Here is a 27,556-nt window from a genome sequence, read left to right on the forward strand (position 1 = left end):
ACTGCCAAGATGAGGCTATAGGTATAGTACATAGTTAGGCACTCTACCTGGCACCAACCCATAACAAGTTCTACTAATGATGTGAGCTGGGATTTATGAAGTATTCTTCCTGACCCAGTCTTAACTTTGTGTTTGGAGGATGTTGTTTTTGAGAGTGAGAATCTAGTTGTGAGTATAGGAGCATGAGTCTCAGAATCCCTGACATCATCATCGTCATCTATAAAACCCTTTAAGGTTTACAAAGTACTTTACAAATATGATCTAATTTTATATTCACAAGAATCCTGGAAGGTAAAGACTATTATTGCCCCATTTTATGGGATGTTTGCTCATATGCACATATTCAAATGTAGCTCCTCCATATCGGTTTTGTGGCTTTTTGGTGCTTATTTTGGTGTGTGTTTATGGGTGTATCATTTGGTTTCTGGGAAGAGCCTGTAGATATGAACTGACTACTGAATTATTCTTGGGTCCTTTTATCTTGTGAAGCAGTTCTGGTAAAGGAAAGGGCACTGGATTTGTAGTTAGAGGACCTGGTTCAACCTCCAACTCCCCCTCTTCTTCCTACCTATATACTGCTTGTGTACCTTTGAGAAAATCCTTGGGCCTCAGTTTCCTCATTTGCAAAGTGAGGAGGATAAAATAGATGACTGCTAAATCTATGAACCTTTGTCTTTGTGTTGTGCTCCAAGGTTTGGTCTCAAATTCATTAAGCTGGCTATCTGAATGAACATGATTGCTTTTCATAGTAGGTTGAAAAGAAGGACTAAGGGGCATGGTAATAAAAACTTACTGATATATGGAAACTTCTAGATAACTCCTAGGCAGTCCTTTGAATTTACATTCAGGATTCTTTCCCCCTCTGCTTCACCCTTGATTTCTTACTAGCTCCGATATGCTCTCCCTGCCCTCCCTTCTTCCTCATGTAGAGCTTCTCTTACCCAGAGTCGTTTTTAATCTCGAGGTCCTCTGCTTAGTCTAAACTCCTGAAGTTCAGTCTTCACACTCCCTGCTGTCTGTATTCCATTTCGATGTTTCAGTTTGGCTGCTCTTTTTACCTGGGCCTCCTTTGTCAACAAGCCACACACCTGAAGGGAAGGGGATGGGGGAGGGGGGTAGGTGATAGAAGGGAGGGCAGATTGGAGGAAAGGTAATCAGAATTCATGCTGTCCTGGGGTGGGAGAAAGGGGGAGATGGGGAGAAAATTTGAAATCCAAAATTTTGTGGAAATGAATGTTGAAAATTGAAAATAAATAATTTATATGGAAAAACCAACCAACCAAACAAACTAAAACAAGTCACACACCTGATCCTCCTTTATGATATGTGGGAATGAGCTCTATTAAATATCATATCCATTCACAAGTTCTATGCAAATATAGGAAAATGAGTATAGGGCTAGAAACTGGGGTTAGGAGGTTGTAAATTCTTTGTACCGATTATATATATTCTTGAGCCCTGGAAAAATCTGGCTCTCAAAGTGTCACCATTGTTATGGAATGAATGAATGAATGAATACAACACAAAGTATAATGTATATACTATATGCAATGTATATATAATATAAAATATTACAAGGCAAGACTATATAACTAGTGTATCATCTTCATGACACAGTACAATATGTTATTGTATAATTCACTTAATGAAAGCACTGTTAACTGGAAACTCCCACCAAAATAGCAATAAAATAGGTTGTGAAATCTGATAGCAGTGAACTGCATAATTATATTCCAGATCAGTAAGAAGTATAGCTCTTAAGAGAAGAGACTTTTTGTGACCTCACAGGAATAGAGACTGTACTAAGTAATCACAGAGAGAATGTAAAATATGCTGAAATACACACCAGAGGGCAAGCTACTCTGGATTCATTTCATTGTGGACTCTGAGGTCACACCTACTACAGGAAGAAAGATTGGAGTCAAGGTATTTCATGCGAGAGGCAGATTATATGGTATTAAGTATGACAAAGAGTAGAGAAAGTCTGGTACACTCAAGGATAACAAGGGAGAGACGTCATGTTCAGACAGCTTAAGGGCAGCCTAAGCTGGGTGGGTACCTGAATGCTGGAGTAAAGATTTTAGGGAAAAAGACCTTAATGTCACATATTACACAGTGGAATGCACACATTTAGCCCAGGGCTACAATAATGTGAACAGTGTATAGATGAATAATATGTTTGGGTACCTCTAGTGCATACCTGGATGATGCATACAACATCCAAACGTGAACATTGATTGCAATGAATGCAGTGAAATGCCTATGATGCTCAGAATTATGGTCTGATATGTGATTTACATCTGGATACCACTTTCTCATTGACTTAGGAATATATCTGCAAGACAGAGGTTTTGGGGTAGATAACACAGGTTTTAAAGTTGCCTAAAGGGAAGAAACAAAAACCTTTGGCAACAGTAGTTACTAGTTGCTAGGCTGGTGGTGCACATGTCACCTTGGTCACATTTCTATTTTTGAATGAGAATATCTAGAGCTCATTAAAAAAAAAAAAAAACAACAAAAAACAAAACTCCATACCTTCTCCACAGTAGAGAATCTCCCAAATGAGAACATACTCTCCCCACAGTGCAGAATATGAAAGGCATTAGTTATATGTCAGGCAAGAGACTAGTAAGAAAACGTATGCCTTGAGATTAGAGAGAGGAAGTTCCCAACAACTACAGGAGACTTATTGATTTAATGACTAACGATCTGTAATGATTACAAGGAAAAAACCTAATCACGCTCTCCCATGTTTCAGAATCACCAAGCCTTGTGGGATTGTTCACCGATGTGAACATTCTATGCGTCCTGTGGAACAGGCACTGGAGGTGGCAGCCCCACTGCAGTGGGAGATTCAAGGAGGATGACACGGGTACTACTGGAATGCAACCTCACTGACAAGCTATGCAGTAAGTTCAGGCTACTACATCATTCATGTCTACTCAAGATTCTCAAGGAGATGCAGACTCAGGCTGATTGGAATCATACATCGGAAATCCAGAGGGAATGAAGGTGGTTTCTAGAAGAGTCCTTGCAGTGACTTAACAATGGACTCTCAGAGAGAAAAAGAATGTACTCAAAAATTCTTTTGAGACAATTGGGCTTAAGTGACTTGCCCAGGGTCACATAGCCAGTAAGTGTCTGAGGCTGGATTTGAACTCAGGTTCTCCTGACTCTGATCTGGCGTTCTATCCACTCTACTACTGTTCCCCCTTTTTGGATCATAATACTTTTAAGTTTAATCTATTTTATTAACATTTTCTCCATCCCTTTATTAAGTCTAGATAATCAATAAAACAGTAAACAAGCCCCTGCTTTGTGACCATTGGTGATTTCTAGGGTGTAAATGCCCACACTGAAAATTTAACAATTGGTTCTTGATAGTCAGTTAGACCTGATTCTAGCACGTCCCTGTATTCTCTCTCTATGGGAAAAGGCCAATCAGAATTTCAAGCTCTACTTCCTCTTTATCTCTGTCAATAGCTTTAACTTTCATGAAGGACAGCAGCAGTCAACCCCAGAGTGGAATTTTTATTCATTCAATAGCAAGATTAAAGAGTAAATCCATTTGTAATTCTCAGTGGGGAGCAGCCTTATTCCACTTCAGAGATAGATGCATGTGAGTTAGGAGAAGAATCAAGTTGGTGATGGGATTTCTGGGCCATATTCGTTTTATACTTCCTTTCCTTTCTCTACTAATTGTCTCTTCAGTAATACGGGAGAACCAGTATGAAGTTGTCATTGTTCCCACACTCTTTGTGGCAGCCTTCCTTATCCTTCTGGGGGTCATCTTATGGCTCCATTTTCGAGGACAAAGGGTCCAAAGACAGCCACCTGGACTCCAAGGTAAAGGGCAGTGGGAAGGGACTTCAGGGCCCAGTAAAGTTTATTCAGAAGGAATGAGAAAGTGAGATAAGATGGGTTTGTGTCTAAAGGCTCAGAGGACTTACCAGGCTGCACACCAAATCTGGAAGTTGGGATGAGAATGATCTCACATCCCAGGATTGGAAAGAAGCACAGTGTTGTGTGTATACAAAGGTAGCTGTTCAAGGCAGAGACCTTCTGTTCTATTCTCTTTTTCCTCCATCAGAATATCAGAAAATTTTCTAGAGCTGGGAAGGGAGAACTCAGACTATGCTAGCTCTGTGTTTCCTTCCTGGTATGCAGGACAGTCCAATTACAGCTTTTCTTATAAAAAGTGTATAGCGGAGGGTGTGTAGACTTAATTACAGTATATAAGTCTATGAAAGGTTATTAAGCCAGTGGTGGTACGCAACCAGCTGGTTTCTAGTTTTACTGAAGATATAATAAGAGGAAATGAACTTACTAGAGATGTTTAAGTTAAATATAATGCATACTTTTCAGATTAGAGGCAGTGTGATGTAATGGATAGGGAGATGGCCATGGAGTGAGAAAGACTTGGGTTCAAGTCCTGGCTCTGACGTCTACCTTCTGTGGGAATATCACTTCTTAGTGCCCCAAGCAATTCTTTAAAGAATTGCTTTGGAGTTGGAGAGGGGGAGAGACAGAGACAGAGAGAAAGAGAAAGAGAGAGGGACAGAGAGAAAGAGAGACAGAGACAGAGAGAGAGAGAGAGACAGGGAGAGAGAGAGAGAGAGAGAGAGAGAGAGAGAGAGAGAGAGAGAGAGAGAGAGAGAGAGAGAGAGAGAGTTGTATAGCTTTGGTAGAGGGAGTTTTCTCTTGGAAATTTCCTATGCCAAAGACATCACAGGTCTAGTCTCCCCACCCACAAAATACTTCCTGAAAGGATTGTAAGACCCTAGAGGGAGAAAAACAACTACCACAACAAGGTTCTCTCCTTCCCTGGAGGTATTTAGTAATAAGGAATAATTCAATTTTTTATCCAACTAGGACAAAGATTATCTAGCCTAGAAATAATAAGATAGTATAGAGCAGGGGTGTCTACATTGGCAGCAATTCATCTCAAGTCCACAATGTTCCCGTGTGCCTGAACCAGATTAAAATGTCATTGGAAATATTTAACAAAATAAATAAGAATACAATAAGCTATAGAAAAATATTAATACGTGGTTTTTGAAGTCAATGGATGGCCCATAGAGATCCTTATGGATAGTTTAGTGGCCTCCATTTCACTTTGAATTTGACATCACCGGTGTAGAGGGTTTTCATAAACTGAGGACAGTAGGGAAAGGGCATAGGTTGGTGGGCTGGAACTGGTCAGAGACGATTAAAGAGTAATTTTCTCTCCCGAGTTGAAGTCATCTAATTCAACTTGGCTGAAGTCACTTCATTTCCCTTTGTCTCCATAATAGTTCCCATGAGTACTTGGGTACCTGAGGCTCTGAGGAGCCTGTTTAGGTGAGATGTCCTCATTACCCTGAAATCAAACTCCTGAGGAATTAGCCTGCAATTCCAGGATGAACAAGTAGTAGAGGAAAAGTCGGGACATTAATTAAGCCAAGGATGGTGGGTGGCCAGCCATTCTTCATCTTCATTGAAGACCAAATAAGAGGGAACAAACTTGGCAGTTTATTGGCACCAACTTTTATGTTGGTGCAGTGGTCAGAGCCTTCCTGGAGAGGTCCTCGGAAAACAGTGGTAAAACTGGGTCTTAAGGGACATTACTGGTCAGAGGGAAAAGAGCTGTAGAGATTTCTTTGATTCCTCCTGGGTTTTCTTTCTCTGGACTCCTAGTTCAGCAAAGACCTGAATCTCAGTTGAGGTGTTTCCTCTGTTTGCCTTAGGAATTGCCCCTATGCCTCCATCTCGGGGCCTGAGCTGGGAAGCAGCAGGACTTGGAGGAAACATCTTTGTGCCAGAGAGGGAGACTTCAGTGGAGGGCCTTTTACAGACTACTGCACCCACCCTGGCTAAGCTACAGTTGCCCAGGGAACAAATCTCACAGGTCCTGGAGGAGATCCACAATGGAACTTGTGGAGCCATCTACCGGGCCAAGATGAACACTGGGGATTCTGCTACACCTAAGAGTGTTATCCTTAAGGCTTTGAGAGGTAAGCTAAGGAGGCCTCCCCTGCTCCCTCCTCTTTTTTTATTTCCATATCTTATTACCCTAGTTAAATTGGGAGAGGTCCCTATACAGAACTCATCTTTTAGATATCAGTTCAGCCTCTCCCAATCAGATAGTAGAACTTTTCTTTCTATACTATGATACATCTAGGGCCCAATTAAGTTTTCTAGTGTGACTTCCTTTCCCCAAATATGACCTTGTCCTGATAATGTCTCTCTCACTGGCAGTCCAAGATGGTGGGAGGACTAGGGAAGGAAAATAAACCAAGAATGGCAACTGAAGAGTACATATGGTAATAACATTCTAATATAAAAATTCTTCAGTCTGAAAAGTCATACATAAATTATATTACCATTTAATATAAGAACATATGCTGCTTTCCATTTTTGCATTTTTGCTACTTTCCATCATGCATAAAAAAAATGGTGTAGTGAAAGGAATACTTCACTAAGAGTTTGGAAACCAGGATTCTAGTACCTTCCTTGTCACTTGACCAGCTTGGACCTTGGTTTCCCCACTTGTAGTAAAGTCAGCATGGAATAATAAAATGGGCATAGGATTGAAACATATGTTTAAATCCCTGATCTGTGAAATGAGAGAAATAGACTAGATGAGCTCTAGGTTTCCTTATAGTTCTAAATCTATGGTCCTGTGAATAACATGTTCACCTGAAGCAAGAGGCCATATTATCATCCACATTTTTTACAGATGAGGAAACTGAGGGTCAGAGATGTTAAGGAACTATCCCAAGAACATGCAGCTAGCTCAGAGATTCCCAGATTTATTTGGTCCACTGCCCCATTTTTGAAAAAAAAGGAATTGCTTAGTGTCCGCTTGGAAATCTACTTTCTTTAACTCTTCAATGCTTTAAAAAAATTATGTCATTTCAAAAAATACTGCCCCCCCCAAATCACTTCAGTGTCTCTCAGTATCACCCACTTTAACCAATCCTCAAATCTGAGTCTCCTGACATCCAGTTCAGATCCAGATCCAGAAAGAACCAGATCTTTCAGTGTGCTGATCTCTTGCAGTACCTTTCAGCTCTAAGATCTATGGTTTGGTTTTTGCTTTGAGAAAATGTCAGTGAAGACCTCAGCATTATGGGTATGAACTGCTTCAAAATAACCTTCTAACTAAAAAAAACAAAAAACATCTAACTACCCAATTCTTATTTACCTTTACCACAAACTATGCATATCCCCTTCATGGGACCTCAGCAGAATCTTAGGCAAATTTGTTCTTTGCCAGATGCCTTCCTCCACCACTGTAGTATTCTCTCTGCTTACCATTCCTTTCTCCTATCTTCTGCAGAACCAGCAGGATTTCATGAGGTAGAAGATTTTTTGGGACGGATTCAGTTCCACCATTTTCTAGGCAAGCATAAGAACTTGGTCCAGCTTGAAGGTTGTTGCACACAGAAGTTGCCCCTCTATATGGTACTGGAGGATGTGACCCAGGGTGATCTGCTCAACTTTCTTTGGACTTGCCGCAGGGTAAGCTGGTGTGTGTGTGTGTGTGTGTGTGTGTGTGTGTGTGTGTGTGTGTGTGTGAAGTAGTTTGGGTTTAAGTTTGGGTTTAAGGCAAGAGAGATGTGGAACTTCCATTTTCTTGATTATTTCCTAAAGTGTCAAACCAAAACTACGTCTTCCTTTTTTAGTTCTACCTTTAGCTTCTAGAGATGTTGACTCAGAAAAGATACATTTATTTCTCAATCTCATATCATGCTGCAATATTTCAATGGATTCATGATCTCAGTGATATGGATCCTAGTGTGAATTGTACCACAATTAAGTCTTCTTATCTGTTCTCTTCCATGACCTTAAATGAATCTTCCACAGCAAATCAACCCAAAAAGCTGGATGCTTTTTAAAAATATTACATATATATATATATATATATATATACACACTATACACACACACACACACACACACATATATGTGTGTGTGTGTGTGTGTAAAAATATTACATATATATATATACACACTATACACACACACACACACACATATATGTGTGTGTGTGTGTGTTACTAGCTTAAGAATCAGGTTGTACATCTATTGTCATTCATTCTTGCTATTTGACTGTCCAATGAAAATTTTCCATCATACAGTTGTAGGCTGATATATTTTATGTCCTTTCTCAAATGTAAGCCATCATTAATAATAGGTAGTCATCCGCCTATAGCTCCCTTGGGTTCCCTCCCCTCCATTTCTCTTTGAGTCACTTTTAATTTTGGTTCTTTAAAAGTTTTAGTGGTCCCATAATAACAATCACCAGAAGAATTCTAATGTTAAAAATGTCTTTTTGGATGTCAAGGGGAGGCTTGGGACCATTGAAGGCACTATACAATTCCAACAATGCCCCCAAGCTGCTTTCTCCATTCTGTTCAATTTTAGGAGTAGCTCATGGTCCATTTGTAGTGCCTATCCAAACTACATAAAATTGTGGATGGATTGCCTACAAAACTGCATATCAGTATAGACAATAGGTGTTCTTCATTCATTTGACTTTTTCTAGGCAGACTGCTAGGAACATCTCCATTGAGTTATCCTAGATTTCACTGAACAGACTGTTCTAGGGCTTGAAGCATTTTGTCAGTCATGAACAGGACATTGAGAGCATGTGAACATCTATGAGGAATTAATTTTTTCATTTAGATACTGTGATAGTGGCAAACACGTTTGATAATAAGCATATGTCTATCTGGTTTATGTATTGCTTGATCCTGATGAGAGAATTGTGGAACAAAGTTATTGTTCTTGTTTCCTCTGTCAAGAAATTTTTACATCTTAACAGTTACATGGGATACAGTTGGTTGAAGGAGGCTTTATTTTCTTTTTATAAAATCAACAAACAATAAACAGCATGATCTGCTATTCTGAGATGTGATCTCTGGAAGAAAAATGCTTATATAAACCCACTTATTCTTTGTTAACATTTTTATCAAGGTACCCTTGATACACAGTTTATCATTATTAAATTTTTGTAAAGATTAGAAAGTTCAACTGACATTTATTAATCACTAAGTATGTGTTAGACACCGCTAAGCGCAGAAACTACTCAAACTGATATGGGAGTTTCTTCCCCAGTATAGATCCAAATGCATCCATGCCTGACCATCCTGTGTGATTTTATCCATATCCTACCCTATATTCACCACAGGGGGTTCACCCAATGTATTGGAGGCTTTCCTCACCATCTCCCAACTACTGGAATATTCTATTATTCTCCTATCATCTGTCATTCTCACCACATGCCATCTCTTTCTAGCATACAATTCTTTGATATATTTTTTTGTGTTCTTCTTAGTTCCTCATTGGTTATATGTACAGGCTGATTACACCTACCATCTGAATCTCCATTTCTCAGTGTATAACATTCACTTTTAATTCTTCAGAGATTGTTGGATTTCTTGTCTCTCTGCCATATAACTACACCAGCAGAATGTCAGAAGTAAGAGAGGGATTTCTGTTTCATGGAAAATTCTAGGTCATTACAATTTCCTTCAGGAAATTGCACTTTCTCTGCTCAATTCTGGGATGAACTTATTATCCCTTTACACTGTCTATATCAGATATAAAGATGGACAAGTTCCGCAGGTTGTCCATCCAAAGCATACTGTAATCTGAGCAACAGTCATTTTTCAACTGCTTAATCCTTCCTATATGGATGGTCAGGTCAAAGTCTTTTGAGTGGTCACACATGTCTTGTAGAAGACTCTACCATGTTCTGGGGAAGCTTGATAGAATCAGACAAAGGCATCCTTGGGTAGAAACATCTAGGGGACCTCACTTTCCACAGAGAAATTTTCCTCAGTTTATATACTTTGCATTTTCTAGGGCCAAACAGAAAACGTTCAACAAACTCCTTTTTCATGGGGGAGGCCCTTGAAATACACTTAGTAGACACCCTCCTGGTGACATTTATATGGTTATCTAAGTTGATCCTCCAAGAGAAGGAGTAAGCATTTTGTACTCAGGATTGTATTTGAAGTGTTTCCAGCTTTGGAGATTCGTCAGAGTAGCACTTTATTGGTTTAGCCTTCCTAGCCATTATGAATAGGATTTTTGGAGAAAATTTCACAATATTAAGTTAAAATATACAAAAATCCATCTTGAATTTCCTTCACTAAAATTTCTTAAATCTCTACTTTCTCCTTTTAAAAAATTCTGCTCATTTCGAGCCAGGAGAACATTATACACAGTAACAGCCACAGTGTGCAAGGACTGTTTCTGATAGGCCCAGCTTTTCACAGCAATGCAAGGACCTAAAATATTTCCAAAGGACTCTTGATGCAAAATGCCATCCATATCCAGAGAAAGAACTATGGAATTGGATCGCAGAATGAAGCAGACTGTTTTCTATTTTGTTATGTTTTGTTTTGCGTTGGTTTTTCTCATGGTTTCTCCCATTTGTTTTAATTCGTCTATGCAACATGACTAATGTGAATATGTGTTTAATAAGAATGTCTGTGTAGAACCCTTATAAGACTGCATGCTGTCTTGGGGAGGGAGGAGGAGAAAATTTAAAACTTATGGAAGTGATTGTTGAAAACTGAAAACAGATAAATGAATTTTCAAAAGTGAGAAAAAAAAGAAAAATTCTGATCATTTCCTTGGTTCTCTGGTCCATTCATCCAGCTATAAAACTGAATGAATATCTATTGATCTCCCACAACGTGCTGAAAATAATCATCTCCCCTTGAACAAGATTTCAGTTCTTGAGGGCAGAGGATGTTTTACTTACTTATTTGTGTTTCCAGTGCATTACACAGTGCCTGGCACATAACAGTCATTTAATAAGTCTGTGTTGATTGACCGATTGGTCTTGGTGATCTGAGCTCTAATAAATAATCCAAGGATGCAAAATGAACAGCAGCATGTATATTTGATTTAAATCTTTATTTATTTAGTACAGCTTCATGTGTTCCTTGGCTTACCTGCCATACTCACTCATGCCCTTGATTTCATTTATCTGGAATCAAGAGAGGCAACATGACATAGTCCCAGAGTCCAGGAGGACCTGAATTCAAGTTCTGTCACTGATACATGTTGGCTTGGTTAAGTAACTTAATTCCTCCATACCCTAACCAATTTTCTAAGACTAGTAGTTATAATTGAGTTGCTGACCTGTATTGCTAGAGAGTTTTCTTACCAGGGAGCTCCCTATGCTGATAAAATGATAGACCTTACTACAAAATAATCTGGGGACAGGCAGAGGCAGAATGTTCAGTTAAGTGGAGGTCAGGATGATTAGGACGACTACGTAGGAAGCCCATCCTCCTCTAATTCTACCCCAGTGACCCCCAAACTAGGTCCTATACACTGCTTATCACCTAGACCCAAACACATGTGTCAAAAGAAGTTGCTGACCAATGGGATAATTAAATGTACAAATGACCTTTGCATGTATTTCACTGTCATTTTGGTTATTTATTTTTTAATCCAATTCCCATCATCATCCCAATTTGACTCCTGTGAACATTTATTTCATCAGTGCCCCGTGTTCCATTGTCCTCTTCCTTTGTTCATATCTATACGAAAGTCTATATTCCTGTATTTCTTAATCTCTGCTCATTTTACAATATTTTTCACCTGGCCTTTATCTCTCTATTTCTAGTTTTCAGTGTCTCTGTCCTTCCACATATTTTTTAAAATTTTTGTTCTGTCTTTCCTTCTGCTACCATGTTTTGACTACCTTCTTTTGGAACATCCATGATGAAATATTTCCTTTCCTCTCTTTAGGATGTGATGACAATGCATGGCCTCCTCTACGACCTCACAGAGAAGCAAGTCTATCATATTGGACAGCAGGTTCTCATGGCTTTGGTGAGACTTGGCAGACATACCCAGGGGTATTGGAGAGGAGGGGAGATCTGTAATTAGAATGAGATGATCAAAGGCATTGCCCCAAATTTAGAAGGTTCTGACCACTTGTAGTTCTTTGTAGAAGGAACAGAACTTTTGCAAATAGCAAGACTATTTAGTTTAAAAAAAGCTACCCCCATTGGGTATGAGGAAGTTATTTCCACACTTGGACCTGTTCCTTCTACCAACTGAGAGTGCACTCCCCCAAGCTTTTCCCATTATAGTTTGTGATGTTTGCTGTTGGAGCAAAAATTCCTAGTTATGGATCTGCTTCTTATGCTCTTAGGCCTACATTTAACTGCACAGCTTTTACCCTGTGTACTCTGAAAAGAAAGAAGCTAAGAAGGAGAAAAAGATACTTTGTCCATTGGAAATAAGCAGTACTTGCTCCATGTAACAAAGAAAAATATAGTCCTATATAATTTATTTCAGAGACTAGTCCAGTCATAATTCTTCAGAGGCAACAACAAGAGTTTAGAAAATTCCCTCAGTCCTAAAGAAAAGATGGTAAAAGGGAAATGATCCTACTAAAAGACTAAGGTGTCTCCTACTAAGGAGACAGTGTATTTATGAATGGAGGATGTAGTAGGATGAGAGAGGATATTTAGAGAAGGACTGAGTGGATGAAAGACCACAGGAACTGATGAAAGTATATATTCTTAACACTTGGAAAACAAACAAATAAAATTCTTGAAGTTCATATTTGGGCTCCCTATGAGATTTTGTCTCTTCCTTGATGAAAGACTAGTTATGGTCCTATTAAGGAGATAGAGGGAGAATATACAATTCACGAACAATGAAAGTGGAGAAGGTTGGAGAAAAGGCCATCAGTGTACTCTGGGTTTTCACAAAAGTAGAGACTTTGAAGAAACAGTTGAGAATTAGAGAAGAAATATATACTTTTGCCTGAATTATTTAAGTAATCCTTCTGGTTTCTTTAGCTTAAATTATCAGCATAATTGAAATTACTCTGATGACTGCTTTCTATGGACAGTCTCAAACTTCTAACTTTTCCTTTAAATTTCTAATAACAAGTCTAATGTTAAAGCTAGAAGGAACCTTACAGTTGAGACCATTTAGTCTTATTTTACAGAAGAATTCCAGGTGCCTATCTGAGACAGACCTGAAATCTGGGAAAACTTCTGATAGGAAAAGAGAAGAGGGAGTGAATGCTGAGACCCCTAAAGGGAAATGGACACATCTTATTAATCATGATATTTTGTTGGAAAGCTATTTTCCCACATCCTCTCCAACATTTATCGTTTTCCTTTTTTGTCATATTCACCAAAGATTGCTGTTCTTGTAGCATTTTTTTTCAGATTCAGTGTTCTTAATTGCCATAAAGTTTCTTCATCACCAACCCTTTAGTCATCTCATGCCAGGAGAGGATCAGGGATGAATCAACATCTAGTATATGATTTCTGACTGCATTTCAAAACAAAATACAAATGCTTTTGGGAATCATTCATAATATTTTGTCATACATACTGTATTTTCCTTCCCAATAGCATAGATATTTGGGCCATAAGTTTATTATTAGTAAGGTCTAACTGGATTTGGTTGGCCTGGACTGACCCAGGTGTTTCCCTTTTCCTTTGTATTCCAAGTCAGTGGTTTCCAAAGCCCTGATCTCTCCATTTTTATCCCCACAGGAATTTCTCCAGGAAAAGCGACTATTCCATGGAGATATAGCAGCCAGGAATGTCTTGATCCAGAGTGACCTCACTGCCAAGCTCTGTGGGCTGGGTCTGGCATATGAAGTCCATGCTCGAGGTGCCATCTCCCCCAAACGGATGGTCCCCCTAAAGTGGCAAGCCCCTGAGAGGCTCCTGCTAAAGCCTGCAGGAATCAGAGGAGATGTGTATGGTTTGTCTCTGCTCAGTAGTCTTTGTCCTGCTGAACTAAGTTCTCTGGAAGGTTTCCAAAGACCATACATGGGTCTTTAGTCTATAAAACAATGATCAAGTAACATTTAATTAGTGATGAGAATCAAACCTAAAGAAATCTGAGGTGTAAAGTTTGTCTTCAGTCGCTTCTCTTTCATGGTTCCTTCCCCCATCTTCCAATGTCTGGTTCCCTTTTAGACATTCAGCACTCTAACCCATATCTCTTTCAGAGGAGAAAACAATCTGATAAATTCATTAATATAAAATTAAGATGTTCAGGACTAAAATGTGTGTTGTTCTCCCTACCATCTTCCGCTAAAGGAATTGGCAAGATCAGGTAATACTTAACTGGAAGAAATGCATCTCTAATTGTAAAATGTCCAGCATCAGTGGGAGCAGTAACCCTTTAATCTCATCAAAAAGGCTGGTTCCACTTGTCTATAAAGTTAATTGTACTCTCAGTTTCTGTGGGTTGGGCTAATTGAATCTGACAAAGCAGGAAAGAGAAGTAGCTAAATGGGGGTAGGAGTAGAAAAAAGGCAGTAAGTGGTGTGGCCTCTGGAAGAAAGTGAAAGTGGGGAGAGAAGGCAAGGGAAAACAGGGAAGAAAACTGAAGTATAAATCACAGTGGGAAATCTCTGACCTCTTCTTTGTTTAGAACTAAGTGGACAAACTGAGAATCCAATGGTGAGAGATATAGATAAGACAGCCACTAGACTCCAGGAGCTAGAAATAGAATGGAGGAGACAAGTCAGCCCTTTCCCCCAGGATAGGCTATAGAGCTCTGGCAGTGCTTAGTCTTAATCCTCTTCTCTTTATTCCTAATGTTTCCCTCCTATTGGTGTTTATTGATTGTGTGAAGTATCTTCGAGATAGAACCACAAGTGGAGAATGAGCAGGTTTATTTTGCTTGATTTACAGATGGTCCTTTGGAATCTTGCTGTATGAGATGGTGACTTTAGGTAAGGATGATCCCTAGAAGAAGAGAGGTGGGGATAAACCCAGAACTTTAAGCCAAATCAATGGGATAGGAATTTAAACTTAATTTCTAGGGAAAGGCAGCTTTGGCTATTAATCAGCTGAATCTATTATAGTTTGCTGGGTTTTCTTCTGGGGGGATGATACATATTGTGGTATAAATCAGCGGTATCAGACTGAAATAGAAGCAAGAGTTGCTAAATGCTACACAGAGATGCTTTCCTGGGACATATTGACTTAGAAAATCACATGCTTATATTATTTATATTCTATTCCATTTTTTATTGATTTTGTTAAATATTTCCCAATTACATTTTCATCTGGTTCAGTTTCACTGGAAGTGTTGCTGGCAGCAATGTTGCTCTTGGGTTGCGTATTTGACAAATCTGTGATCAGCTGTCACATTTATAGTAAATTCTTCAACTTGGAAAGGCTACAAGCCAAGACTAAAGTGGAAGGAGTGTTGGTCCATGATGTTTTGTTTGCGAATTGTTATACTTTTGGTGCAGCCTCTGAAGGTGAGATGCAAAAAAGATATGTATCGATCCTCTGCTGCTTGTGCTAATTTTGGCCTAACAATTAACACACACACACACACACACACACACACACACACACACACACACACACAAACACAGGTGCTCCATCAGCCAGCACCACACCATCCATATGTGGAACCATTGGTTACAGTCAATGGAGAAGTTTTGAATACTGTGGATAAGTTCATTTACCTTGGCAGTATACTTTCTAGGATGTACATGTTGACAACAAGGTTGACACTCACATTGCCAGAGCTAGCTCAGTGATTGGGGGCTCCAAAGACAAGTGTGGGAGAGAAGAGATATGAGACTGACTTCCAAACTGAAGGTCTACAGAGCTACTATGTTGACCTCATTGTTGTATGCCTGCGAAGTCTGGACAGTATACATACCAGTGTTATGCCAGGAAATTAAATTGCTTCCATTTGAATTGTCTTAGGAAGATTCTGAAGATCACCTGGCAGGATAAGATACCAGACACTGAGGTTCTTCCTTGAACTAAATTGCCAACCATCCAAACTCTACTGCAGAAGTGAAACTCTGATGGTCTGGCCACATTGTTCAAATGCCAGACGTGTGCTTGCCAAAAAGACCATTTTATGGAGACCTCACACAGGGCAAGTGCTTACATGGTGGTCAAAAAAAAAGAACCCAAAAAGATACAAGGATTTTCTCAAGTTCTCTCTTAAGAACTTTAGAATGTCTCATATGACATGAGAGACATCGGAACGGGACCATCCAGCATGGTGTGCCTTCATCAGAGAAGGTACAATGCTCTATGAGCAAAACAGAATTGAAGTAGTTCAAAAGAAATGCAGAATGTGCAGAGTTAAAGAATCCACCCCAAATGTTCAAACTGACTATTTGTGTCCAATCTGTGGTAGTGCATTCTGAGCTCATATTGGTCTGGTCAGCCACAGTTGGACACACTGTAATTTTACTCTAACACAGTGATGTCATTTTGGTCCTCTTAGAGAATGAAGGACCAGAACCAACCAACCAACCCATATTTTGTGTTTCACATTCCCTCACCCCATCTCAAGATATGTTTTCAGACCAGAGGCCTCTATAAGATAAAGAGATCAAACTTCAGGTGTTCTTAACTTTTTTTTTCCATCAGGGACCCCTTTGGCAATTTTGGTGAAGACTATAGACCACTTCTCAGAATAAAGGATATAAACACATAAAATTAAAAAAAGCAGATTACAAATGAATTCAGTTATAATGAAATATAGTGATGCAAATATAAAAAAGTTCACAGACTTCAGGTTAAGAATTGCAGATGAGGTAAACCATCTCTAGTTTTTCATCATTCTACCACTTTATGGGCTAATCCTGACTAGAGATAGTGGTTATGGCTGCATGCAGGCATCAACCCAGGCGATTCATTTGACTGAGGATCTATGGCATCTCCTCCTTGTTTAGTCTTAGTTCTGACTTTCCCTGGCACAATTAAAAAAATGGACTTTACTTTCTTAGGTTCCTAGTGTCTTCAAACATGTTTCCCATCTTTTGCATGTAATACTTTCACTTGCCCATCAGGTGGCAAACAAATTCTTTTAAAAAAATTCTTACACTTTCACTGGGTTTCCCCCACCCCACCCCACACATGCCCTTTGGAAATTAACCCAGCTAGATAGAGTGAGGTGGGTCAAGATTATTACCACTGGAGAGTCCTTATTAGGCAGGAATCAGGATTTTTCCTGGAGGGTCACCCACTGCTATTGCTTTTCCCTCCCTTTGCAGGGGCTCCACCATATCCAGAGGTCCCTCCTACCAGCATTCTACAGCATCTCCAGCGGAGAAGAATCATGAAAAGACCCTCCAGTTGCACATCCACCATGTAAGCAATTTCCTTTGGGAAACACTTCTCTTTCTTCTCCCCACCCCTGCCCACTCTCTCATTAGCTACATCTCCCTCAAGAAGTATACACTGGTCACTCATTACTCTCTTTGTACTAAAGTGCACAGCATCAGACCAGACTTTGGAAGGAATATAAATAATCTCCTGTATAGAGTGCAGTGATGGGTAAGCTCTTATCATTGTATTCATGTGAAAAATGAGAAAGTAATTATGTAAGTAATATAATTGATAACAATAAGTAGCATTTCAACTATGTATCATGATTCTATTACTGTTAAGGACTGTCAGAGAAGTTTAGGGTGATGAGGGCAAACTTTGAATTAGGTCTTGACAGAAGAGATGGATGTGGAATGTTGGAACGGAAGGCGAAGACATGTCAGGTATTAGAAATGGCACGATGTATATAATTAGTATCATTTTAATTGTCTTCCCAAGGGGTAGGGGAGGGGCTTGAGGGAGGGAATTGGAAACTCACATTTTTTAAAATGAATGTTAAAAATAAAGTATTTTTATAAGAAGAAAAATGTTTGTTGAGTTAAGTATTAATATTTGTGAGCTATGATGTTAAGTTGAACTCAAAAACATTAAGGTCTTCTCAAAACCTATCTTTCCACATAACCAGATCAAAGAAATATATGAGATCCTTGTTACTGAAGAATAATTGGTACTAGAAAAAGGTCACTTAATGTGAATCCACTTAAAATGGGGATCAATATTTCATAGTAAATAGTAAAAAAAAAAAAAAGACTTCATGGGGATTTTATTTTGAAAAATGAAATGAAAATTATGTTAATAAATCTACTTTCTATTTAACAAAATTACAAAATATAGTCACAACTATGTGCTAATGCTTAGAATGAAAAAAAACAAGGTTTTTTGTTATTTTTCCAACAAAATTGTGTGATGGAAAAAATAATAAATACAGAAAAAATAAATACAAAAAAAAGAAATAGCATGAACAAAGTCATGGAGGTGTGAATTAGCAAGTTTATCTAAGTAAAATTAATCAGATTTACTTGATTGGAGGGGTAGGGCCAAAATAAATTATATATGATAGAAAAATAAATACTTCATATGCATATGTGTGTGTTGAAGGTTGACAAAGCACTTTTCCTCATAACCACTCTATGAAATAGGTAGTATATTCCCCATCTTAGAAATGAGGAGACAGAGGGTCAGAGAGGAGAACGAACTTGCCCATGGTCTCCTGACAAGTTACATCATAAACTAAGATCTAGGTCTACTTAGCTTTACCTTCTTAAGTGTGAAGGGCAACATCTTTTGTATTCTGTGTTCTGCTAGATTTAAAAGTCAGTGGAAATGGCCCTGTTTTTCAAGAGGTTGCCAGGTATGAGTCAAAAGAATTCTGCTCTATTCAGTGACCAAAAGTTACTCCCTCTATCCTGTCAATATGACTTACTGAGGACTCCAGTTTTGATTTAAGGGAGTCCTGCCCCACTAATAAGTAGAAAACTATCTCCTTAATCTGGTCAACCTATCTGTAGACCACTTTGGTTTTTTTTGAGACCTACTGTTACTGGTAAGGAGCTGAGGATGGAAGGGGTGACTTATTTGTTTAACCTCTGAAACTCCCTGCCTTTCTCCAGTTTCAAGTAGCTAAAAGGTAAGCTGGTGTCCAGTAGTAATGGGCAGCATTATCAAGGGTGGTCAAGCAGGCAGACTCCTCATAGAGGAAACCTAACCTTCTTAATTACCATATTTCACCACATAATCATTGCCGCCATATAATTGTTGCACCCTGTTTTTTCAGTCCATAAATAATCATTACATGGTCCAATTCTATTTGTCATGCAGCATAAGAGGTAAATAGAGTAGCAATGTATTCACCAGTGGCATATAGAAATGCATTTATCTCTCTAGCCATGAACTTAGAATTCTCAACTCATGCACATTGTCAATATTCAATTTTAACATATATTCACGAGTATTCCATGCAACCTAATCTTGCACTGAAGACAGTTTAGTCATAAATAAATGATTTTTAGGTAATATTGGCATATTTTTAAAAAACTACTTCAAATAATAGTCACGCTACATTTTTGGAAAAAAAAAAAAACAACCCAAAAAACAAATTGGCAAAAAATCTGCAACAATTACGTGGTGAAATATGGTAAAACTTCCTGGAAACCTGGACATTTCCTAAGATTTCATACTAGAACCTTAGTAATCCTCTATCCAATACCTTCATTTTAGAGACGCGAGGAAGTGACTTGTCTAAGATTTCTAAAGAGGTAAGAAGCAGAGCTGGTTTCTAATTTTCCCACTAGTCTGGTTTTCAAAACTGGTTTCTAATTTTCCCATTACTCTAACCCAGAAGTAACTGACAATTGACAAGACAGCATAGATCTCCCTAGTCTTGTTCTCTGTGGTATTCTGCTAAGACCTTTTATAAAAGAGTATCCCCATCATGGAGATGATAAGGAGAGAACCAAAAGACAGGGAGAGATGAAAATAGTTCACTGGTCATGCACAGGAAAAATATAACAATCAGGAAGGAGACGAGAAGCAGAGAGGAATGATATTTTCAACATTATAGAAAGGAAATGGTTCAGGGAGGGGGAAAGCAGTCTGCTGATGGGCATTGCTATCAGAGAACTAAGTTTTTCATCTGCTTTCCCTCCTTGCAGGTATAGCATCATGAAATCCTGCTGGAGATGGAGTGAGGATAACCGACCTTCCCCAACACAACTACGCCTTCGTCTAGAGGCTGCCAGCCATGGTGCAGATGATAAAGCTGTGCTGCAGGTACCTGAGCTGGTGGTGCCTGAACTGTATGCAGCTGTAGCAGGCATCAGTGTAGAGAGTGTTTCTTCCAATGACACTATGCTCTGAAGAACCACTGCACTGAAAAGACACAAGGGATATGTTCAGGGCATTAATGTTTCTTAGGATTTGTATTGGACATTTGGATATTATAGGGGAAGAAAAGGGAAGGAGAGGGCATGAATCACAGGATCACAGCTCTAGTCCACTCCCCTGATTTTAAAGTTGAAAGAACTTTGCCTAAGAAAGTTAAATAACTTGCCCAATGTCAAACAGGTAGTAAGTGCTGGAGGCAGGGTTTGAATCCTGATCGGAACCAGTGATCTTATCACTATGCTGCCTCTTAGACTTCAGACCTAGAAATATCGTTGAATATATTCTCTGGACAGGGCTGGGTATGGATTCCTAAATCACCACTTGGGAACTGGAGTTGAGTTTTTGGATGGTCCATAACACCCAGGTTGAAATGAATGGATAATATTCCAAAGAAGATTTTTACAAATCCACAGTGCTTCTGGGCTTAGGAGAAATAATTTGTCTCCCTTCAGTTGTGGCTTCCAGATAAATTCCTTTCTGGAACATTTTCTGTTTTAATTCCGATTGTGAGATTCAAGGAGATGAGAATCAAGTAAGAGTTAATATGAAAGAAATAGAGAGGAAGAAATCACAGGCAACATTTGCCCTGAGTAAAAATTCATTAAGGAATCATCCTTCCAAGAGAATTTGGAATAATAATGTGAAAACTCTTATTTCTTATTGTGAGGCTACAGGAAGAACAGAAAAGATTCTCACTTGTCCAGTGGGGTGAGAAGGTAGAGATTTAGAAGGAGGAAGAAATGGTCATTTTATTTCTTTATCAGTCCTCTTGACACTGGTAGTGGTTGGGAGTTGGAAAAGGCACTTCTCTATTGAGAATGTCTAGTTCCCACTGTTCATCATTGTGGGTTCTCAGACCCTACGAGGCATTTAGAGAGTCTTGAGCTTTATTTCACTCATTAAAACAAGCAAAAATGGAGCCTGAAGAGGACTGTGTTGTTCAGAGGGACAAAGACATTCACAAAGAAAATAAAATGGGAACAGTGGCAATTTCTAATAGTGAAGAAACCATCGATTTATTATAAAATCTTTCATTAAATTAATTTTTTAATATTTATTGAACTACTGTGATCTTTTTGATATTTCTTGACATATTAATTTAGCACATGTCAATTATATTTATTTTTCTCGATACCTTTTCCCCCACAAAAGTACTAAGGCAGTTTTGAAAAGTAACCAGTGCATAACATCTTGATACAGGGGCGGGGAACCAGCAGCCTTGAGGCCACCTGTGACCCTCTAGGTTACAAGTGTGGTCTTTGACTGAATCTAAACAAATTGTTCTGTGAAGCTTGGATTCAGTCAAAGGGCCATACTTGAGGACCTAGAGGGCCACAGGTGGCCTCAAGACTACAGGTTCCCAGACCCTGCTGAATGAAATCAGGGATTTGAAGTAAAACTGCTTATTTCCCTAGCAAAAAGCTTGTTCTGAGCTGCCCATTGTTACTCAACACCCATTGATGACCTCACCCATAAAGGGCCCCTAATTCTGTATTCCCAGACCAGGTTCAATTTGACTTTAAAGAACACAGACCAGTCTTTTTCTTATCCTTTATGACTCATAATCCTTCAGGGAACATATCTTAAATAAAGCTTAGGTATACTTATGTCTAGAGGCTTCCTAAAAGGGATTAATAGGACCTCACCTATAAAAGTTTATTCAGCGTAAAATTTGTAGATATTAGGTAGAGGATAGCTATTCATTTCCTCCCATAAGAGAAATGTCTAAAACACAAAAGACTCATAAGCACAAAAGACTCATAAGCACTTATTAACATATACCTAAAACACAAATTATGTCCCATCCACCTCTGCTATATTTTCCTAGGAGGCAGATATTTAAACCACAAAACTCTGGAGACTGCTGAATTTCACTGTCACCTTGGATCTCAGCAGTTCATCTAAGGTCCACATCCTTTAACCAGCTAAGCATGCATGACTCAGCCTCTTGCCTGTGGCCATTTTCTCTTCTGAGAGAGTGTGTTTGCACATCCTGCTGGGCAATCAGCAACCAGACTTTGGAGCTCTTAATGACCTCCAAACCTCTAGAATTTATAAGGCAGCCATCATGACTGAAAGTTTCTATATTTTGCCATTGTTGTTTGGTTTTCTGTATACAGGGGAAGAAACGCAAATTAGAAGAGGCAGTTAGAGACTTGAGATCCATTTTCAGGCTCATCTAGGCAAGCAAACACTCTCACTGTTTCTATGTATGTAGCTACCTATCATTTCTGCTTCTTGAGATTGGTAGAGAGGAGAGAGATTCCTTCTTTCCTCCACTGAAAGTCTGAGGAAGAGCTGTCATCGTCTCAGAGAAAATTATCCAGAGTCCCAAGTCACATGTTCAAAAGATAGTGAGGGAGCTAAAGTAGAATTCTCCTATCATTTTTGACATATCCCTGAGATATCTCAACAGGGAATTTTGGATATCAACCTATAGGAACTATAGTTGTCCATGTCCTTTACTATGGGGCCTAAACAGAGGGCCCCTGGAAAATGCCAAGGCACAAATTCAGATCCATGGGAAGTGCCCCAGTATAGGAGATTGGAATTGGCAGGCTCCTAGTCACACTAGGATTTGAAGAAATTCCATATCCTAGTTTAACATGGAATCATCCACTATTAGATCTACAATTCATTTAGTTTAGTGTTCCCTCTCCATCTTCCTCCTGACACCTTTTGACAGATGAAGAAATCGAGACAAGGAGACATTAAATAACTTGCCTATGGTCATTCATGTAACAAAATAATGTCAGAATAAAAACTAGTCCCCCGAGTCTCAGTCCAGTGTTTTTGGCTACAATGATTATGTCTTTTCTAGAAAAATGGAGCCTGCCTGGCATATACCATGCTTGGAATGGATTCTCTCATCTCTATCGTTGGACATTCTGCTTTCTAGGTCCAGTTTAGGTACTACCTGGGATGTTCTTTTGATTTCTATTATTTTCCCAGCTAGAAGCAATTTATTGCTTTTTGAATCATTCAGGCTAACCAATCAACACGCATTTATTTATATTTTATTATTAATAATTTAGAAATTAAATTATTAGTTAATAAGTATGCTTATTAAGCATAAGGTGCTATGCTAAGCCCTAAGGATACAAAGTACAATGAAAGAAACAGTTCATATTCACTAATACTCTAATGGGTGAGACAACAAATTCCTATATAAATTTAAGGTGCGAAAATATAAATATATAAAATGTAGTTAAATTCAAGGTAGTTTGGAAGGGAGAATAGTAGGGGAGTTGGGAAAGGTGTCATTCAAAAGATGTCATTCTGACTTTTCCCATTGTCTAACCTGTACTGTCGTTATTTGTGTCTATGTTTCATCTGCCTACTAGTATGTAAGCTCCTTGAATGAACAGACTATAATATTTTTCATCTTTGTAGCCCCAGTACCCAGTACAGTGCTTTTTTACAAAAACATAGGAGTTTTAATAATTGTAGAATTGAGCTATGGACTGCAAGGCAACTGACTTTTTTTAGGCCACTGCCTCTTTTCTGTATATAGCACATAGAATTTTAAGGATCTTTATCCCAACTCCCGCTCTCAGAAATGAAACTTGAGTGACAGAGCAGACTTTTCCTTTCCCTTTAGGGTTCAAGATTTACCCCTGAGGAGTGAGGAATGATTCTCTAATACTGTGGTTGGAGCCCATACTGGTGTGCTTACTCCCAGCATTATCAGTCAGGCAGCCTGAAAGTAGATTTTAGAAAGCTGATTGAGAGTGATTTATTGATTGCTTTCATTTGGTTAAGATATTTGCATATCTTATCACTGACTTTCAATGAGGTAAGTTGACTTCATTGAGTAATTCTGTTCTGACATATAAAATGGTAGAATATTATAGCCAATCTTGCCAGTGGAGAAAGAGTATGCAAGAAGAAATTATTGCTAGTGAGGAAACAGAACCCTCATATCTTCTATCATTCAACCCTCTTTGATTTTGCAGTCCTTTCCTTTTTTCTCTTCTGCTTTCCCAAAATGAAGTATCATACCCTTACCTGAGAGTGTTCTGCCCAAAAGAAGGTAAATTTTGATGACTGAAACCTACCTAGTTGTCTTGGAGTTTACTGGCTAGATTTCTCTCTCAAAGACCATGCCTTCAACCCTATTCATTCTAGATCTCATTAACTGGACAATAGATCCCTACCCATGCACGACTTAATGGTTACTTTTGGGGCCCTCCTGGCTCAGAATAAATGTAAATAGCAATTGTTTCTCTTTTGTCCAGAAATTCTAAGGGTCTTTCTCTCCCAGCTTGTTTGTTTTTTTTAAATTGAAGGGGCCATCCATCCCTTGCTTCATTTCTTCCACAGACTTATTCACTGAATGGACTTTAGTATAAAAAGGCCAGGATCTCCCACTGCATCCTGGGCCATCTACAGTCATCCTAATCCATATCTGGCCACTGGACCCAGATGGCTTTGGAGGAGAGAGTGAGGCTGGTGACATTGCACAGCCCTCTCTCCCTCAGATCCAATTCAGTGAAAGTCATGTCATCACCCCCCTGAAGTCACAGTCCTCTTTGAGAACAAAGGACAAACACATTGTGGCATATAATAGAGGTCATACAGGCGATCATGGTCTGTCAGTCACATTGTGATGGCAGGAAACTACTAATAGCAATTACAGGGTGACAATACCATATGAGTAATATGCTAATTTCATCTCTGTTGTGAAAATATCTGGATAGAGCATTCTTTTGTCATTTCCTTATAGTAAGAATGGTATGAAGAGCATTTAACCAGTTGTGCTTGGCTGATGATATGATTTTTGTGAAAACATTGAGTAACCAATGAGTGATGCTTGGACCTACTTGAAAAATGACTGACAGAGGAAAGACTGATATAAAATTAGAAGCTTCCTGATTTCATAATGAATTAGCTACCAGAGTGGTGATGCAGCAGTTATGGGAATGCCAGAATGATGACATTTCAGGGAAACTACAATTGTTAAATGGGGAGGGAATAAAAGAGTAGAGGGAAAAGAGAATTACTTGGGCTATAATATAAAGGCCTCTGAATTCTTTCCATAACTGCTCTTCAGCTGTCCAGTTAAGGCAGATTTATAGATTATTGGCATTTTGTTCCTTGTTTGAAGAAGGACGTAAAGGAGGAAAATTTTGGCTAGAACCTTTGTCGTAAAGTTGATATGTTGACTCTGTTTATGTACATAAGATATTTGATCTATTTGCTCTCTTAGCTGGGCTTCCTCTTCCAGAAATGAAAATGTGCTTACACCATCTGGCACCTCTTATCTGAGCTAAGAATCTTCAAGTCACCATTTGGAAAAATTATTAAAATGTCCAGTTACGGACATTTTGAACCTGGGTTAAAATTTATTTCTGTGTCTTAAGGACTTTGAAAAGGCCTGAATTCCCACTCTTTAGTTTCATTGTTACTAAATTTCCCACGTGGCTAGAATATACTTCTAGAAAAATGGCCAAATGAAAACTCTATGGAGTTTTCTATCTGGATATTTTGGTACCTCTGTCTAGCAGTGGCTCCTCTTCTGAAGATAAACGCTACTGGTGAGAGAAGCAGAAAAGATCTGCTTATTTTTGTGGCAGCAAAACTCATAATATACATAATATAGAGGAAACATAAAATGTAAAAAACTCAGATTAGAAAAAGAAGAAATAAATTATTTTAATAAATTATTTCTAGTATCAGGATAAAGAAATTGAACAAATCACAAATAAATTCCTGCAGGAAAAACTATGGATTTACAAGTGAACTAGTACAAAGAAAATATAGTTAATTAATTTAATTCAAATATTACATAACTATTTGCAAAAATAGGAAAAGAAGGTGTCATCCAATGAAAACTGGCTTGATGTGTATGTCTTCAGTCTACCATTTCAGCCTCTTACTAGAATGGAATCATTAAAGTTAGCTTTTCTATATCTTTATTCTTCATTCCTACTTTCCCACTTTGTATACCAACTCCTTATCAGATTTAGAAATACTTTCATTGTATTGGTTCCTTAGATAATTGAACAGTCTTCTGTTGGTGTCATACTGACTTTTTATCTCAAATGACATTTAAGATTAAGCTCTGAAGGCTTGGGGGACTTCATTTGGAGTCCAGATATTCTTCCTACATGCTGCCCACTGAAAGTATGGAGTTTGCGCACTGAGATTGCTGTTTTCCTCCTTCCCTTTGTAACAGCAAGAATTTCGGCAACCAAGATTAGGAGGAAAGCAGAAAACTGGGAAAGAATTTTTGCAGCTGGTTGTCTGTGATAAAGGCCTCATTTCTAAAATATGTAGAGAATTGAGATGAATGTACAAGAATACAAGTTATTCCCCAATTGATAAATGGTCAAAAGATATGAACAGGGAGTTTTCAGAGGAAGAAGTTAAAGTTTTTGATAGTCATATGAAAAAATGCTCTAAATCACTATTGATGAGAGAGATGCAAATTAAAACGACTCTGAGGTACCACATCACACCTATCAGATTGGCTAACATGATAAAACAGGAAGATGATAAATGTTTGGAGAAGATGTGGGAGAGTTGGAACACTAATTCATTGTTGGTGGAGCTGTGAGCTGATCTAATCATTCTGGAGAGCAATTTGGAATTATGCCCAAAGGGTTCCAAAAATGTGCATACCCCTTGACTCAGCAATATCACTTCTGGGACTCTATCCTAAAGAGGTCATGGAAATGGGAAAGGGTCCCACATGTACAAAAATATTTATAGCAGCTCTCTTTGTGGTGGCCAAAACCTGGAAATCAAGGGGATGCCCATCAATTGGGGAATGGCTGAACAAGTTGTGGTATACGAATGTAATGGAATACTATTGTGCTATGAGAAACAATGAACAGGAAGACTTCAGAGAAGCCTGGGAAGACTTACATGAACTGATGCTGGGTAAAAGGATCAGAACCAGCAGAACTTTGTACACAGCAACAACCATAGTGTGCGAGGAATTTTTCTGGTAGACTTAGTACTTCATTGCAATGCATGGGCTTAAAAAATTTCCAATCAACTCTTGAGGCAAAATGCCAGAGAAAGAGCTATGGAATTGGATCACAGATAGAAACAGACCATTTTTTTTTGTATTATGTTCTGTTTTGTTTTATGGTTTCTCTCATTCATTTTAATTCTCCTATGCAACATGTATTTAATAGGAATGTATGTGTAGAACCTATATAAGATTGTATGCCATCTCAGGGAGGGAGTGAGGAGGGAAGGGGGAAGGAGAGGAAGGGAGGGGGAAAAGTCTAAGCTATATGGAAGTGATTGTCGAACACTGAAAACAAATAAACTAATTTAATTAAAAAAAAAAAAAAGAAGAATGGCAAACACAGGAAGGCCAGCTATACAGGTTCTTAGATCTGCTTTTCTAAAAGGAAAGCAACTTTTGAGGGGTCAACAATCACTTTAATCAAACACATATACAGCAGAGAAAATGCAAGTAGAGAAATAAAGAACAGACAGGGCTGTCTGACCATAATCAATACATCCATCACAGATCAACAGACAGATCCAACTGTCTGACCATTACATACATA

General features: G+C 38.6%; 1 protein-coding gene and 1 long non-coding RNA gene across 2 annotated transcripts in view; one reads left to right on the forward strand and one right to left on the reverse strand.

Moving 5' to 3' along the window:
• The window catches only part of STYK1 (serine/threonine/tyrosine kinase 1), a 30,966-nt gene extending 9,882 nt beyond the window's left edge, over positions 1–21,084 (forward strand). The window contains exons 2-10 of the mRNA XM_072653948.1: positions 2,759–2,909; positions 3,712–3,846; positions 5,727–5,993; positions 7,322–7,503; positions 11,758–11,841; positions 13,533–13,741; positions 14,688–14,728; positions 17,030–17,126; positions 19,796–21,084. Coding sequence (XP_072510049.1) covers positions 2,864–2,909; positions 3,712–3,846; positions 5,727–5,993; positions 7,322–7,503; positions 11,758–11,841; positions 13,533–13,741; positions 14,688–14,728; positions 17,030–17,126; positions 19,796–20,000 — 1,266 coding nt within the window. The 5' untranslated portion in view covers positions 2,759–2,863 and the 3' untranslated portion in view covers positions 20,001–21,084. The remainder of the gene's footprint in view (positions 1–2,758; positions 2,910–3,711; positions 3,847–5,726; positions 5,994–7,321; positions 7,504–11,757; positions 11,842–13,532; positions 13,742–14,687; positions 14,729–17,029; positions 17,127–19,795) is intronic.
• Positions 19,675–24,677, reverse strand: LOC140533769 (uncharacterized). Its single transcript, XR_011977049.1, has 2 exons — positions 24,086–24,677; positions 19,675–20,012 (listed from the first exon to the last, which is right to left on the reverse strand). It is a non-coding gene; the product is annotated as an uncharacterized lncRNA (long non-coding RNA).
• Positions 24,678–27,556: the final 2,879 nt, after the last annotated feature.

The sequence above is a fragment of the Notamacropus eugenii genome, chromosome 3 (assembly GCF_028372415.1).
Source record: "Notamacropus eugenii isolate mMacEug1 chromosome 3, mMacEug1.pri_v2, whole genome shotgun sequence".
Lineage (NCBI taxonomy): Eukaryota > Metazoa > Chordata > Mammalia > Diprotodontia > Macropodidae > Notamacropus > Notamacropus eugenii.